Raw genomic sequence first — 16913 nt, 5'->3', positions numbered from 1 at the left:
ATATTATGTAAAATGGTTGGTGTTAGTAAGAGTATCCAGCTATCACCTGTAGAAATCATTCAGAAAAAGAAAAAGGATGAGAGAAGTGAGGTCTCTTGGCCACACATACAAGGCTCATAACCTTAACCCTTTCGTTACCAACCTGGCCAAAACCGGCTCTGGCTCTGTAGTACAAATGTCTTGTTTTCATAAGTTTTGCATCAAAATATACCACCAAACCTTAGTCGCAATTTATATTCCTAATACTAGCTTAATGATAACTAAGTTATTTTACTAAATTCTTTGTTATATTTAAAATAATTGAAAGAAACACAGAGCATCTCAAAATGAATACAGTAACAAAAGGGTTAAGCAAGAACTGATTTAACATATGACAGCTCATAAAGTGGACATAAAATGATGAGTTTTCAGTGCAAATATTTTTTAGTACTAATTTCCCTTTTAGGTGCTATCTGAGTGAGATGATATGCCACGCAAAAGCCATTTTAGACTGACCGTATGAATAGTTTTAGATAGTTATACACACACACGCACACACATATATATATATATATATTTGTATATATATTCTTGTATATCTTTTTTACATATATACCTGTATCTTTGTGTGTATTTTTACCTGTAATTGCTTCCATCACTGCCTTTTCTAAATTATTTCCTTTTACATATTCATTCTCCAGCATGTTGTACACATATTCACTTTGCTGTAACTTCCAAAGCCTAAAAGTCCATATCTCTTTACCTTCTAACCTAAAATTCATATACTTTCTTACATTAGCTTAAAATTTCTTTAATTTTGGACTCAAAAGTAATGTAAATTTACAAATAATCTTTTAGGGTTTAAAAATTTTTTTTCTCCATTTCATAAAAATTGTTTTTAATTTTATCATGTTTTATAATCCATCACAAAACTTAAGCATTTTATTGCAACACATTTAAAATTTCATTCCTTGTTTCAACTTAAATCCTAAACTTTCAAAAATTTATCCTCACACTTTCACCTTCAGAATTCTAAACAGTTGTTTTTGTTGAAATAAATATAAGTTACCTCTCTTATCAAAATAATTATATGTTCCCTTTACATTTAAATTTACATCTATAACTTCTCTTATATCTATATCCCTATAAGGAAATTAATGGTTTTACATTCAAATTGTATATAAGATATTACATAAAGGTAAAATTCTGAAGGGAACTAACAAATGTGTATTGTTAGAAAGCTTTAAAAATATTATGTCAAGCAGTGAAAACTGGACATGAAGATGTTGATGGTGGGAATGAGCAGCCTTTTGTCAGATAGGCTAGATATGTTAGTTACATGTCAGACTACTACATCCCAGTGGTCCCTGTATACAGGACTGTGGTGGGAAAAGTGCAGTTATGGACCAAAGGAAGAGGTTCAAGGATTACTTTAAAGTATCTTTAAAAGACATTGTTGCTGATATTTCAGAGATACCCAAAATCAATCCTTGTGAATGGCTGGAGTAAGAGTACTTGGTATGAGTACTTGGCTGGATAAATAATTTTTTATCAGAATTATATCAATATCCTAGACTCACCATCCCATCCCTGTTTGCATTTATTCAACTTGGTATTGAAGTACAAATGACACGTTTTGTAAAAAAATTAATTGTAGAGTGTCTTTCATACTTCAGTCCCTGGTTAAAAAATGTGTTTTACTCCTGCAATAAATCTGATGGTACTAAGTCATTAATACAATTCTATTAAAAAAGGAAGTTTATATATGTGTATATATATGTGTGTGTGTGTGTGTGTGTGTATGTATATACACACACACACACACATATACACACAGAAAAATAAAGGAAGAGAATTTTGGTCATTCAGCGTCTTTTTTTTTTTTTACCGTGCTAGTGTAGGTTGTCTGAATACATTATTAAGGCATTGTTTTACTGCTGGACATTCTTCCTATCATTAACCATTTCCTGTTTTTATTCCGTTTGTCTTTTGAAAGTGCTGTGCTATGAGGCAACTTGTTGCAGGGAATTGTCAATGTAAAGTCACTGCTTTTTTACTTCAGTGATTTAATGTGAAGACAACACAGAATATAAGTATATACTTACATGTGCACGTACATGTATACACAATAGTTTCCATACAGTTTCCATCTACTAATTCCATTTATAAGGCAATTGCCAAACCTATTACTGCTCAGTACAACTGAATCTGAAACCACATTCTTGTGAAACAAACTTCTTAACCACACAGTCATGCCTGCACCTACATGTATTTGTATGTGTGTGAGAAAAAGAGAGTAAGTTTTAGTGCAATTTGTAATAATTATTTAACATTTTTATAACTTTGTTTTTCAGCCTAACATTGTTTCACCAGAAGGGGATTTAAGTCGATCTGATGCTCAGCGTCAATTGCGGGTTCTCTTAGCTCAGCAATCTATACAAAGGCAACAGAAGAAACAACAGCAGCAACAAGATGAAGCTAATAAAATGGCAATAAAATCTCCAACATCTCCAATTTGGCCAACAGGTATGGCAATTAATTCCTCTATACATTATCATTATCTTAAAATATTTGTCATTATTTAGCTGCTAAGTAAAAGTATCTTAATAAGTAATGTATAAAATATTTTAGTTCAGTACAATATGCAAATCTATTATAAACTATTAATGCTTTTATTACTAAAGGAGTGGCGACTGAAAAGTTTATAGGTTGACCAAGATATTCTCATGGAATGTGACCAAATCAGTCCTCCCTGTGTTCCATACACTTCTTCCATTGCTGTTGCAGTGTTTGAATCCCATTGGTAAAGAAGCTGTCATCCTGTTGGTCAAAAAAAAAAAAAAGTCATCAACAATGCAATACTGGTTCCCAGCCAAGTATTTTTTCATGTTTGGGAACAGATGATAGTCAGTTTGATCAAAATCAAGAGAATAGGAAGATGATCAGCCAGTTCAGTGCCACAGTCATGCACAGCAGCCATTGAAAACAAGGACTTGTGTGCTGGGGGATTGTTCTGATGAAACAAGACCCCTTTCGTCAGTTTTCCTGGGTATTTGGTGTTGATAACCTTTAGTAATTGCCTCAGGAATTTGGCGTAGTACTATCTGTTGATGGTGTGGCTCTTTTGAAGATAGTAAACTCAATGCCTTTTGCATTCCAAGAAACACCATCACCTTCCCTGCAGATGAAACAACCTTGGCCTTGTTTGGAGCAGATGCAGAGGGGTGTTTTCACTACATGGATTGTCTCTTTGTCTCTAGCTCAAAGTGATGTTCAAGTGAGCACTCATCCTGGGTTGGGAAACTTTCAAAGAAACCAGCTGGATTTGCCTCGAAAGAATGTTAGAAGATTTTGCTGTGATGTGATTAGCCTGATGTGCTTTTGATCAGGTGTCAAAACATGGCATCCACTGAGCAGGAATCTTTGTCATGCCAAGTACATTGTGCAGAATATTCTCAACTCTCTCACAGCATTAGCTATTTGATTTATTGTCAGTTGCCTGTTCTTCATCAGCATGTGGTGAACATGATCAATGTTTTCCTTGGTGATGGTAGTTGCAGGATGTCCAGAGCTTGGGTCATCTTCAAGACTCACCTTTCTCCTCCTAAATTCAGCTGCCCATTTTTGTTTCAAAGTTCTAGTTGTGTTAAAATACTTAATTTTCTAACATATTTAATTGTATATTGACCATTTTATATAATCTTGTATATTAGGGAAAATACATTTTAGACAGTGTCTGAATCTTTGAAAACAGACTTTAGAAAGCAATTTCAAGTTTGCAACTCCCCAACATTTTTCAAACTTAGGCAATATAGCAGAAAAGAGGGAAAAAAAGAACTGATTTGTTAAAATATTAACAAATTATTTCTGCACTGAACAATATTGTGAGCAGAGGAATTTAGTCTCTTCAAGCCTCCTGTATAATATCCATCCTGTTCACTTCAATGAAATAGATTTTTAATTGTGAATATTGCTTCCAGAATTTGTCTTTGAATTGATGATAAATTTCAACAAACATTATTTTTCACAGAAACTGAAAATTTTGGACCTGGACCACACCGAAATCTTCAAGTTCATTCTCCACTTAGTCCTCAGGTAACACCAAGAGTTCCTGGAAGTACGGGATTTATTCCTGGTCAGTTACCTGGCTTACGGCCCCCATTTCCAGATGGCAACAAAATGAAAACAGTAAGTTTTTTTTTTTCCTAAAAATAAGTTTTCATTGTAACTTTGTAATAAAATAATTATCCTACCTAACTGTTTGAAATTATATTCATGTGTGTAATTTAGTGTAGGTCTGATTGCCTTATTTTTGTATTTTCGTTTTCTTTATAATGCTTATCATTATTTAATACTTTTCAGGAAATGAACTCTGAAGAATTACAGCGAGCTCAGTTGTTTCAAATGATTGCTCGTAGTCGAAATTCTTGTCAAGGTCCAGCTTCTAATTTATCATCACCTTCATCTTTATCAAAAAGCAATCCTACCAGTCCATATGAATTTGTGCATTCTGAACCGCAACAACAGTTGTCAGGTGAAGAATCTGCACCAACAAATCAACTTTCTCCACAAACTCCTGGACATAGTCAAACACAAGCGACTGCTGCAACTCAGCAGGCTGCAGGCTTTCCTCAGTTCACTTATTCTTCTACATCTTTGAAGCAAAGTGATGGAGATGTTAAAGATGTTTTACAAAAGCAAGGGGAGGTTTTCAATCGACAATTTTCAGAATATTCTGGTCAACTAGATTCCCAAGAAGAACGTATTTCACAGAATAATGATGCTATATTACAACAAAGAAGGCTTCAACTACAGCAACAACAACAGCAGCAACAGTCTAGTCTAGTTGGAAATAACCAACCACAGTCTGGATCTCAAGAAAATCCGAGAGAAACAAAAGACCAATTTGATGACGATAATAAAGATGAAATCAATGATTTATTAAGTAAGTAATAATATATACATTATCATTTAGGTAATATATCTTCAATTTAGTGTCCACATTCTCCATGCTGGCATAGGTGGACAGCTTTTCTGGAATAGCATTCTAGGACTGGATGCCCTGCTAGATACCAACTATTACTTGTTTTCATGAAAGGTACTTCATTCTATATTTTTTGCAACTTGAACTGACAAGCTGCTGAGCATCTTGTTTATGATGTCTCTCTGTGTCTAATGGTATCAATGTGAAGATGTAGAAACAAGCATACACAAAACACTAATGTAGAACTCTCGTCTTCTAAATGTCATTCACAAGACTTTACTGATCCCAAAGCTATAGTAGAAGGCACTTACCCAAGGTACCAGACAATGGTTGCAATAAAAACTTTTAAGTCCACAATCATGCATGTGTGTGTGTGTAGAATTGTATTATTTTGCAATGAATCTATTCATTATTTTCTCATTAAAATAAATAAATTTAAGTGATGTACACTCATTATATAATTTGATTTCTTATTTCACCTGTTATGTCTTTAATATTCATAGACAGAAGTTGCTGTTTCAGTTTTGGTTGAATCTCTTCTGTATGAAAATTACATATATTGTAAGAGAAAACAATTTTGAACAAGTCAAAGGTAGATTTGATCAAGAGAAAGTTAGTTTAGTTCATAGTTTGTAGAAAAAGAAGTAAATGTAAATTTAGTTTAACATAAGAATTGATTGAAACAGTTCCAGTTATTTTTTTCCTTGGTGGAGTAATTGTAGTTATTTGGCTAGTTACTTGCATTTATGCTTTTCTAAGGTGAACATATTTATTCCTTTAGCATTCATGTTAGTGTTCATTTATTAACATTGCTCTGAATTAATCATGCGTTGTCTCATCGTTTCAAGTTTCCAATGATGTGATTGTTTATTTTTAGAATGACATTGTAGGCTAGGTGTTAATCTGGCCAGTTTGAACATAAAGCAATTAGAATATTTGGGCCAGATATGGTTAGTTTAAATGCTAAAGAGTTAAGTCTACTCATGTTTGTTCAGTGTCCTTTCTCCCGTGTTAGTATGGATTTGGATGGAGATTCTTGAGAGAGGATTTTACAGCTGGATGATCTTCCTGTTTCCAACCTTTACCTATTCAAGTTGGGAATATTTTTACTTGTCAGCAACCACTCATAATGCTAACAGGGAGTGTCAAAACTGGCACTGCTTTGCTCTAGTGGTGATGAGTGTGGAATATATAAACATTCATGCACACACACTTATGTACAACAGGTTTTTCTGCACCCCTTTGTCGTCCAAATTCCCTTATATGGCATTGGTCAGCCCAGGCTATAGTAAGATTCTTATACAAGATGCTGCACAATGGGACTGAAACTGAAAGTTGTGATGCTAACTTTCTCAACCACACAGCCATGCCAGCATGTGAACACACACACACACTTAAGTAGTACTGTCGATGCATTTTATATATATTGACAGTTATAAAATGAATTGGAGCATTTGTGTGCATATCCACACACACACTGTTTTACTCATAAGTTTTACCCCCATTTTGGTAGATAATTTCTTTGAATTATAGCAGTGATTTCTAATTGATGTGTTGTATATGGTAGTTAAAGATAACACAAGTTTTAAGTTAAGTTTATTATTGTTCGTTATTCATGTAATAAGAGGTGTTGCATACTTTAAGTATTAGGAAGTACTGTAACTGTGTCACTGAAACTATGGAAACCATTGTACTATAGCATTTAAATTTATTCCATTAATCAAACTACTTTGTGTAGAAATTTGTTAAAAAATGTTTTTTCTTTATCTTTCAGATGAGGATGGAACATTTGATATACTCCAGTATGCTGATCCAGAATTGAATAAAGAACTGGGTACTGACTTTTTAGATGAGCTTGTATTGGATGAAACAGATTGCAATGGTGATTCAAAAGAAGAAGAGCGTCAAGATAGCCCGGATGAAAGCAATAGTCTTGCTGCAGATGAGAGAACAGAAACTATTAAAACTGAATCAAACTCGGAAGAAACTATTATTTCTTCAGAAACAAATGATTCTAAATCGAATAACATTCAGTCATCAGAACAAAAATCACAATCAGATTTTCAAGCCAAGTTTTTGGAGTTTAGCCAAATGAGAAAGGAAGAACCACCTCCAACACCACCTAGTACTTCTAACAGTGATACAAAGGGATCAGTTTTGAATAAAGAGGGGCATACAGAAAAATCTTCTACAATTCAAAATAGTCGCCATATAGCTGCTCTTTTACAAAGTTCTCCTGACCAGAAGAGTTTAGTAATGAAAATTGAACCTGATTTACAAAATCAGAATTCATCACAAAGTATGAAAGAGCAAAAAGAATCCTCACCAACATCATCCATGAGTAATTTATCAGCATCATCTCCTAAAGTACAATCTACTTTACAAAGTGGAACAATATGTAACAGCCCTATTGAATCTTTGTCAACAATGATTGAAAGATCTAGACCACCGTCGCGGCAAATGTCTGGTATGTTACCATCACCAAAAGACAGTTTACCAAAATCTGGACTGTCATCTCCCAGGACTCCATCAGCACATTCTCCCTTTGGACAAGTATCAGGACCACAATCATCTAGTCAATTGACAAGACATTCTCCAATGTCAGCATCAACTGCACAGTCACCTTTTAGCCCTGGTTATCCACAGTCATTAACTACTGCTAGTGTTGGTTCTGTTTCCTCTGCTGGGCACACACCTCCAAGTGCACCTTCTAGCAGAGCACAATCACCATATCTTTCAGGTGCTGATAGAGTTATACAGTATAATCAAAATTCTCAGTCAGCATCCACTACTGTTCCTAATGTTGGTCAGAGTAGTCCAACCTTAGGTTTCCATCAACTTGGTCGTGGGACAGTGCCTCCTGTCAACCAGTATATGCAAGGTACTTATGGGCAACCACAGACTCATTTACCACCACGAGGCGGTATTCTGACACCAACTCCTAATAGTATATTATATGGACAATCAGTTACTAATCAAAATTTTCTAAAGCATCCACAAGCTTCTCCAACTTCTCTTTCATCAGGAATGGATCAATCTTGTATTAATACACCAACAACTGCTATAGTGCAACTACCACCTTCTGCTTCTTTTAATACTTTCAGTAATTCTGCTGCTTCTGCACAAATGCCTTTAAGTACTCAAACAACTACCGGAAATATATCATGGCCTCTTGAAAGCACTAACAGTCAAGCATCACAACAAATAACACAAAATGCAGAATCTACTTTTGATGTTGGTACTATGGCATCGCGTAGTTTATATGTTTCACCATCTCAAACACCTGGAACATATGCTGCTCCAAACAGTCAAACGGGATTATATTATCAGCCTGATGGTCAGTCTTTGAGTCTCCGCTCTAACTTAGAGCAGTCTAATCTAGCAGCTTCAGCCCCAACAATTGGTAATTTGCATAGGTCACCAACACCTTATCCTTCAAACCATCCATCATTAACTGTAAAAGCACACATACCTGGAAAGCCAGGTAGTTTTACAAATCAAGGAAATTCAGTGCCTAGAACTCTTGCACTTAGTCACACAAGACCATCACAAGAACAACCTTTGTTAATACAAGATTTACTTGAAGAGGTATGTTTACATTAAGGTTTCTTGAATTACTTTGTTTTCAATTTATATATAGATATTTTATGTATAAATGCAACGAGTAAAATAATTATTATATATTCTTTTCCTTAAACTAGGAGAAAAAAGAACAAAAGCGACAAGCTGAACAAGCTTTACTGGGTCCTCGGAAACAGGAAGAAATTTTTGGAGCTTTGCGACAAGGTACTTGTGTGTGCGTGCGTGCGTGCATTTGGGTTTTTTTTTTTACTACTTATAGTTGCTCTGATTTTTAAAATCTGGTTTACTTTAACCCATCAGCATTCAGATTACTCTGTTACATGTAATGCTTATTTATTCACATTGTTTTGAATTAATCATGCATTATCTCATAGCTTCAAGATTTTCATGATATGAATGTTTACTTTTAGAATGACATTGTAGTATAGGTGTGAGAGGCTGGATCTGGTCTGTTTGGACATAAAACAAAGTTGAATATTTGGGCTGGATATGGCTAGTTTAAATGCTTAAGGGTTAAAACAGCTCATGAATTACCAAAGGTTTCTTTTTTTTTTAAAGTTCAAATGCAGATATTTTTGAAATTTTCATCTTTAGCTTTTTCTTAGATGGTAAGAAGGATGAACCAGTATGATCAAACATATTTTAAAAAGTTATTTAAAATATTTTAAACTTTCAAACATAAAATTCTTTTCTTTTCAATTTCAGCTTATACTGGAGGCATGAGGCCACGTTTAGAGCTGTCTCCAAGGTTTGTATTTATGTCTATTTTGCTAATTAATAGAAGAATACATGTGTGTGTGTGTGTGTGTGTATATATATATATATATATATATATATATATATATATATGGAACTTCACTCTCTGAGAGAAGCTAGGATGTGTGATGTACATGTTTTTGCAATAATACAGAATATGAATGGTGTACATTGAATTAAACCATAAACTTGTTCAAACAGGTAGCATGTGGACTTGTGTGATATGTTAATATTGGGATGAGATGCTATGATGAGGATTAAAGGCTCATATGTGTGGAGAAAGACTCGACTAAGAGAGTTTAGAGAATTAAAGGTTCAGTTAAGTACAAATAGGAAAATTGAGCTGGTGAAGATAATAAATTTACTTAATCAGCATGTGTGGGAAAGCCAAGGGAAAGTATGGGATTCAAAGTCATTGAGACTGACTTTTGAAAGAAGCTAAAGTATATATTTAAAGTAAGTTGTTTAAAGACACTTGATGATCATTAATTGAGTTTGGAGGGCATTAAAGGTTACAGATAATCTCAAAGATGTTAGGCAAAGAAAAGTTCATATAATGTTAACCTGAACTAATGATAGTAGGGAGATGTTTAACTGAACTATTTACCTTGCAGAATACATTGTTTTAATGAATCAAAGAAAAGCAATGGTTGAAAGTGGCTTTGATAAACAAAATCAGCTGTTTTGATAATTATAAAAAATGCTAGTTTTTATTATTTATTTTAATTTACTATTTTATGTCAATTTTTCTATGTTAGTACACTGTCAAGCTGGAAAAAAACATCATGTTCTTATCTTTAATTCTTCCAGTTTTTTCAATTAAAAGATAGTTTCCATTTCTTTGAAGTGAATTCAGCAGGAGAAAGGGTCGGTTGATATAATATAAAGTCTATATAATTTTTAAATGAATATTCCCATGTTGTACTTTTGTAGATTAATATCTCCAAGGGAACAGTCTTGGCCAGTTGCACAAGGAACTATGCTAGGTAAACCTGCAAATAAGTCTCCCCGTGAATCAACAACGCCCACAGTTCAAAATTATACTTCCTTTATGCCACGGACACCAAATCAACAAATGAGTCCACGAACTCCATCACCATTTCCAAGTCCAACTCATCAACCTTTTACTCCATCACCATCTTCTGCTGGACTTCAGTCTCCTCCATTAACTCGTCCAACTGTAATTCCACCTACACCAGGTATTTTATAGAAAATCATTTTCATCTTGATATCTTAGTAATGTTTTATGATTTTACTTACTATAAGTACTTGTTCTTATAATGTACTATAAGAGTAAAACAGAAATAGATTTATTTTCTTATTTCTATAAAAATTAATTTAATTCAATAAATATAATTGTATGATGATTAAATAGAACCACTACCATTACTATCACCATCATTGTTATGTTAACTTTTATACTGTTCTAAAAACTAGGATTCATGCAACGGCTAAATGATGAGGATATGAGTTATATCTTTAAAAGTTTGGTATAAATGAGCTATAAACGGTCTATCTTACTTGTTTTGATATACCTAAATAGGTACCAATTTATATTATGACAATGTAATTTCTGGAGAAAGGACATAGTCATGTTTGAGTAACATTTGGGTGTCTGAATTGCTAGATAGTACCATGTTTAGCTTATTTTTAAAGGAAAGAGAAGTGTTGATTTTTTTTGTTTTTGTGATAAGATTAATTATTATTTCTATTGATATCATAATTGTTGATTTCTTTAACATCAAGTTGTTTGTTTAACCTACTAAATGTTATAAATTTTTTTACCAAGATATTATTTCAGCTCAGTATTTCTCATAGAAGTCATTTAGTTCTATATTTATATTCCTTGATATTTAATATTTTATAATCTCTCCGTTTTTCCTCCTTTTAGATGCCAATTTGACTGTTGATATTCCTACTGTGCAATCGATAAATCAGATGGAAGACTATAATAACAATCAGGAGAGAAATGATGTTGAAATGGCTATGAAAAAATTGGAACCAACAATCCAAAAGCTAAAGCGAATTAGGAAAGCTATTAATGCTCGTGCCCGACAGGTAATTTAATTTACTGCTAATTTGTGTTTAAAAAGAATCAAAAAGGTAATTTGTTTCCTTATTTGTTTTTAAGACGAAATTTTAACCAACATATGTGTATACATGTTTAGTGTGTATTTGTACATCATCATCATCATTTATCATCTGTTTTCCATATTGGCATGGACTGGACAATTTGATAAGAACTTGTTAGCGAGAGGATTGCACTATGCTTTACTGTCTGCTTCCTAATGCCAACCACTTTAAAGAGTGTATTGAGTGCTTTTTATGTGGCATCAGCATTGGTGAGGTCACCAAGTAATTTTCAAGACAAAGACCCCTTAACTGAGATGGAGAATAGAGATGGTTTTGTGCCAGGTGATAAGAGGTTAAACTGTGAGAGAGAGAGCGAGAGAGATTAAGAATGAAGACAAAAATAGATGTGCTGCTGCAAAGGAGATACATGGTTACCCGACCTGAGGGAAGTGTAGGAGAAGGAGAGAAAGCACGGGAGATAGCAGGATACAGATGGTGGTAAAGTACCAGGCATACTCATAAGGTATGGTTGAGTAAAGGCAGAGAGAGAAATAGATGGTGGCAAATGCCAGTACATACCCTTGAGGTTCGAAGGTCATAATAAAGTGGCAGGATATTGCCAAAGAAGCATGATTAGAGTGTGTGTGTGTGGGGGGTGAATGGTGAAAACCTGGGTATATATAGAGTGGGTGAGGCAGTGGCTACTGGATAGCTATGATACAGAGAAACAGGGCCATGAGGACAGGATTGGGGAGTGAGATGAAGGCATATGGCATGAAGGAGGAAATGTAAGGATGAGAAGAAATGTAAAGCTTATAGATTGGTTTGTTGGGGTAGGGTGTGTGGAAAGTTTTCTTATTACATGTGGGTGGAATACAAGTTGGGGACTATATATATAATGTGTGTGTTTTTTTTTTTTTTTTCCTCTAGTTTCAGCTCAAAGCTGTGGCCATGCTGATGCACCGCCGTTAGTATTTTTTTACATATTTTCTTCTACCTATATTTTACTGCAGGCTAAAAAATCGGGGAATGCTATTAATCCAAATGATGCCCAAGAACTTGAACGTATTGCCCCTGAATTATCAAAACTCCAAAAACATTATGATGGGTTGCGTAAACGATCGCGGCAGCTTGCATCCACAAAAGCAGAAAAACAAAAGGTAAATGCAAATTTCTTCCATAAATGTTATTTATTCTTTCATTTTTAAAAGAATTTCATTAGTCTAAAGGATTAGAAGTAAATTATAGATTTTTAAAATTCTTATTTTTGTTTGGAAAATTTGGCGTTTAGGACAGTGTAAAAGAGTCTGTTTTTTTTTTTTTTAAGTCTGCTTTCTACATATCCTGTTATGATGTTAACTAGTGTAACACTTTAATTATACTTTTCCCCAGTCAGTTTTTTGGGTGTCTTAGAATTTAAAATTTATATGATATGGGGTTTACTACTATTCAATAGTGTAACATTTAGAAATGGTAACTATATTTATGCATAATAGTAACTAATGAAGAATCCTGAGATTATGTGATTATCTTCTCTTAGACCATTTTTGGGTTAGAAAGATTTTGAGTATCAGCAAATTTTGTAATTTTTTTGTGGTTTTATAATAACTATTTGCGATAAATATAACTGTCTGGTGTTCTTTACAAAAAGTTTAATTTTTATTTTTAATACTTCCATTATTTGTGGGAAATTGCATGAATTAAAAATTGCACCATCTATTTTTTAAATTTCTAATATAGTTAATTAGAACACTTAACAGTTTAAGTTAAATTACTTTATATTCTAAATATGAATTTAGTGGTATTGTTTTGAATATCTAAATGATTTGGCTTTCAGGTGATTTAATTAGTTGGCGTATTGATTAGCTGTTTTATCTATATTTATTCTAGATAGGACTATAAGCTGAATAAATACAGATTTCCTAGTTACACCACAAAATTAAATTGCAATGAATATATGTTGCTTAAACTTTATTTCAGATTTTTTTTTTCTGGCAATGTATTACATAAATTCATTTAATGATTTAAGCGTTTAAAAAAACAGTTTTGTGACTGAAGGAAGATCTTGTTTATTTTTATTATTTATACCAATATTTTAATAAAACATTGAGGAAATAGATCCAATCAGTCAATGAAAGTTTACTGATTTACTCCTGTGTATGTTATACAGCAGTAATCAGAAAAGTTATCATTGATCTGATTTAAATTATTTTCTGTGGTTTTATAAACTTTAAACTGTTTAATAAAAGCGTGGAAATACAACTTTAAAAATATGCATTATAATTTCAAAATGTAAATCTCTGTTAAATTATGAATTAAGAAAAGAATTGTTAGTCAGTTTTGAAATTTAATAATGTATCAGTTCTTTATAGCAGCAGTATTATATTATTGCTGTATCCCAATGTTTTCCTCATTAGATTTAATAATTTCTCTACCTATAGAACTAATTAACCATGACTTAACCTTCATTTATAGATGCATCATTTTTATTGTTATATTTCCAAAAGTGTTCTTTATTTGATGCATGATTATGAATTATTTAGGCTTCAAGTAGTAAAATACTACTACAATTTAACTTTACGGTGATGTGTTAACATGAATATATTCTTGGTTTTGTATCACTTTTGCAGATCCTCTGAATGTCATTTGTTTGAATTTGAATGTAGCATGTTCCAATATTTTTACCCAGTTTTAAAATATGTTGCTTTTGCAAACTTTCCTCTTAATGAGCTTTTGATATATCCTATATTGTATTTAAATTATCATGCAGATAAAATTAAATATGAATTAGCTATGTGCTTATGTATATATGTATAATTCATTACATGAAATTTGATTTAATAATATGATCCAAAATATGTATTTGAAGTAAGATACTATGTATTTTACTGCCTTTTACAGTATTTTAAACATTCCTGAATTAAAAAAAAAATTGGTTAATGATGGCATACTTTCAGTATGTTAGCTGAGGGTTAACCAATATTAATAACAAACTTGGGTGTACTGAATTAATATTTTGAATAGAAATCTCATAAAAGAAAACTTATTGAACTTAAAACCAAGTTTGTTCACTAAACTTATTTAATCGGTAGTTTAATGTTGATCAAGATGAAACTAAGTCCAGTAATTGAAAACAGTATAAATAAAAGTAAATCATAAGGATAATATCAAGAAGTGATATATTAAAAGATTGTATTTAAATCTTTTGGTTGATTTTATTTTTAATAAAGGATTATGAAATTAGTTAAATTATTGCTTTTCTCACATCCACTATTTCTTTATGTACATTACACTTAATATATTACATCGCAAGGTATTTTGGTTAGCTTGTTATAGAAAACGGTAGTGGTGGGCTAAAATAACCTTTCTCGTTGTTCATTGAATTTGTATTTCACTGATATTTTATTTCTTCTATATTCCTTGAAGAAAATTAATAGGTAACTTGTGGTTTTCATCCTTTGATCTGTGTACTCTAAGAATTAAATAGGTAATGGACTGGTTTTTCATCACAGTGTTGTTACTGTCAAATCTTATAACAAAATTTAGTGTTAGTAACCATTTTCAATGTAATCTTCAGCTTAATTATCCATAAGTAATTCTCAGGAATTTGATGAAGAGCTATGAACACCTTGAAAACCCCAAGCAAAGAGATAGTATTTCTTGGAAAGGCAGTAGATTTTGTAAGTTTTGTTCTGATTATTGTTATAGAACTGAGCTGTATGATTTGGATTTTCTTAGCTTTCATTCCTCTAAAGAATCCTAATGTTGTGCTACACTAAAGAACTTTACATAGCATTGTTTAAAGTGCATTTTGGAACAAATTACAATTCTCATTTTTTACCTTTATATTTATTTGGAGCATTTCAAGCTGTTGTATATATTTATTCTTGTAATTCCATATTGCAATGGATAAACTGTTCTTTTAAAGGTATTTATTAAAGCTGACAGAAACAACCAAGTTTTCAATTTCTTGGTTCATAACAAAAATAGCTATTTTTTGTCATTAATAATAAAATAGAAAATATAGCTATTTAAGGTTTGGTTCACACCTTGAAATGTTAAAATTTTTTCCTGTTACTTGTTTTTCTCTTATTCTTTCCTAATTTTCCCAACTTCTTATATTTTGCTTTTTACTTTTTGTTTTTGATTAAATTTTCTTAATTTTCATCTCTAACTTGTGTTATTTCATGTTAAAAAACAAACATCGTGTATAAAATTTAGATGGTTTAATTTGCTTAAGTCATTTAAAATGTTGTAAAGGTAATTCAAATTAGAACTCTTATGTGACAGATCAGTTTCAATAGTCATAAAATCAGTAACTTTTGCAAAAAACCAGAATACTTATAAAATATAACTGAGAGGCATTAAATATTTAATTCTGTTTATTTATTTTACTATTTTTTCATGAGACAAAGAAATTATTGAAAATCTGAAGGATAGAAAATAACAAACTTCTTACAAATAATTTTATGAACAGATTTCCTGCTGTGTAAATTGTTTACTAGAATATATTTTTTAAAATAAGTTACAAAAGCTTTGAGGAGGGAATTTCATAGAAGTTTTCATTGCCTTTGATAATTGAAGCCACATGGATATCATTAAATATGAAGTGATATCTTAGTATGTTAGCATATAATCAAATCATTTACTTATTTAATAAAGTAACATTGTTTGCATTTATTAAAAGAATTATTGTTAGAGAATTTTGATTAAGTTGAGTGTTATGCAAATAATTCATTTAGCTACATGAAAATCATTTTCTACCAAGTTACATAATATTCTTTAATTTAAAGCAAAATGCTTAAAATGTGAATTTTCTGTGAATAGAACTAGTTTTATTTTAAATATTAAATACCAGTTTGCTGAAATCTGTTGATTCTTAGTATATGTGTGCTTGTGCAGTTATACACACATTTATTTGGAACTACATGTGTGTGTACAAAACTTAGTGTGTGTGTTTGTGTTTGTATATTGATGCAGTTTTAGGTATTTTGAGAAATGGTATGGAAAATTGCAAATAATGTTTCAGGATTATACTTTGGTACTTTCAGCTAACATCTTGAACATGTGCCATCTGAAAATATCAAATTCTTAAGATAAAATGATAAACTCCATTCTTACAGTCTCTTTATTTTGGCAATGATTCATTAAAGTAGATTAGCTATTTAATTTTTATTTCATGCTTAATTTCTATGCATAATATATATACATAAAAGAAAGACAATAAACTCTGTGTGTGTGTATGTGTGTGTGTGTGTGTATATGTATATATATATATAAAATATATATATATGTATATATATGTGCATATATATATATATATATATATCTATATATATATACATATATGTGTGTGTCTGTGTGTGTGTGAAATAAACAAAGAAATTTATTTCAAAATGCACCAAAACTCTTCTATACAAGTTGGATGTCAACAATTAAGGCTTCTTGAATCCTTATTTCTCTTTTACGTCAAAGGAGCAACTTGGGCGATCTCCACAACAAAAGACTTCACCTGGAGGCCACCCAGGACTTGCATCTC

General features: G+C 32.0%; 1 protein-coding gene across 1 annotated transcript in view; it reads left to right on the top strand.

Annotated features, from left to right (window-relative positions):
- Positions 1–16913, top strand: part of LOC118762453 — a 127406-nt gene that overhangs the window by 28037 nt on the left and 82456 nt on the right. Inside the window, exons 4-13 of the mRNA XM_036501000.1 lie at positions 2334–2505; positions 4010–4167; positions 4342–4924; positions 6738–8551; positions 8665–8749; positions 9251–9293; positions 10235–10500; positions 11193–11359; positions 12388–12534; positions 16850–16913. The exon at positions 16850–16913 is cut by the window's right edge and continues 230 nt beyond it. Coding sequence (XP_036356893.1) covers positions 2334–2505; positions 4010–4167; positions 4342–4924; positions 6738–8551; positions 8665–8749; positions 9251–9293; positions 10235–10500; positions 11193–11359; positions 12388–12534; positions 16850–16913 — 3499 coding nt within the window. The remainder of the gene's footprint in view (positions 1–2333; positions 2506–4009; positions 4168–4341; positions 4925–6737; positions 8552–8664; positions 8750–9250; positions 9294–10234; positions 10501–11192; positions 11360–12387; positions 12535–16849) is intronic.

Source organism: Octopus sinensis, linkage group LG3, assembly GCF_006345805.1.
Source record: "Octopus sinensis linkage group LG3, ASM634580v1, whole genome shotgun sequence".
NCBI classification, from domain to species: Eukaryota; Metazoa; Mollusca; class Cephalopoda; order Octopoda; family Octopodidae; genus Octopus; species Octopus sinensis.
The sequence above is the reverse complement of the archived record's forward strand: the minus strand, read 5'-3'. Positions and strand labels throughout refer to the sequence as shown.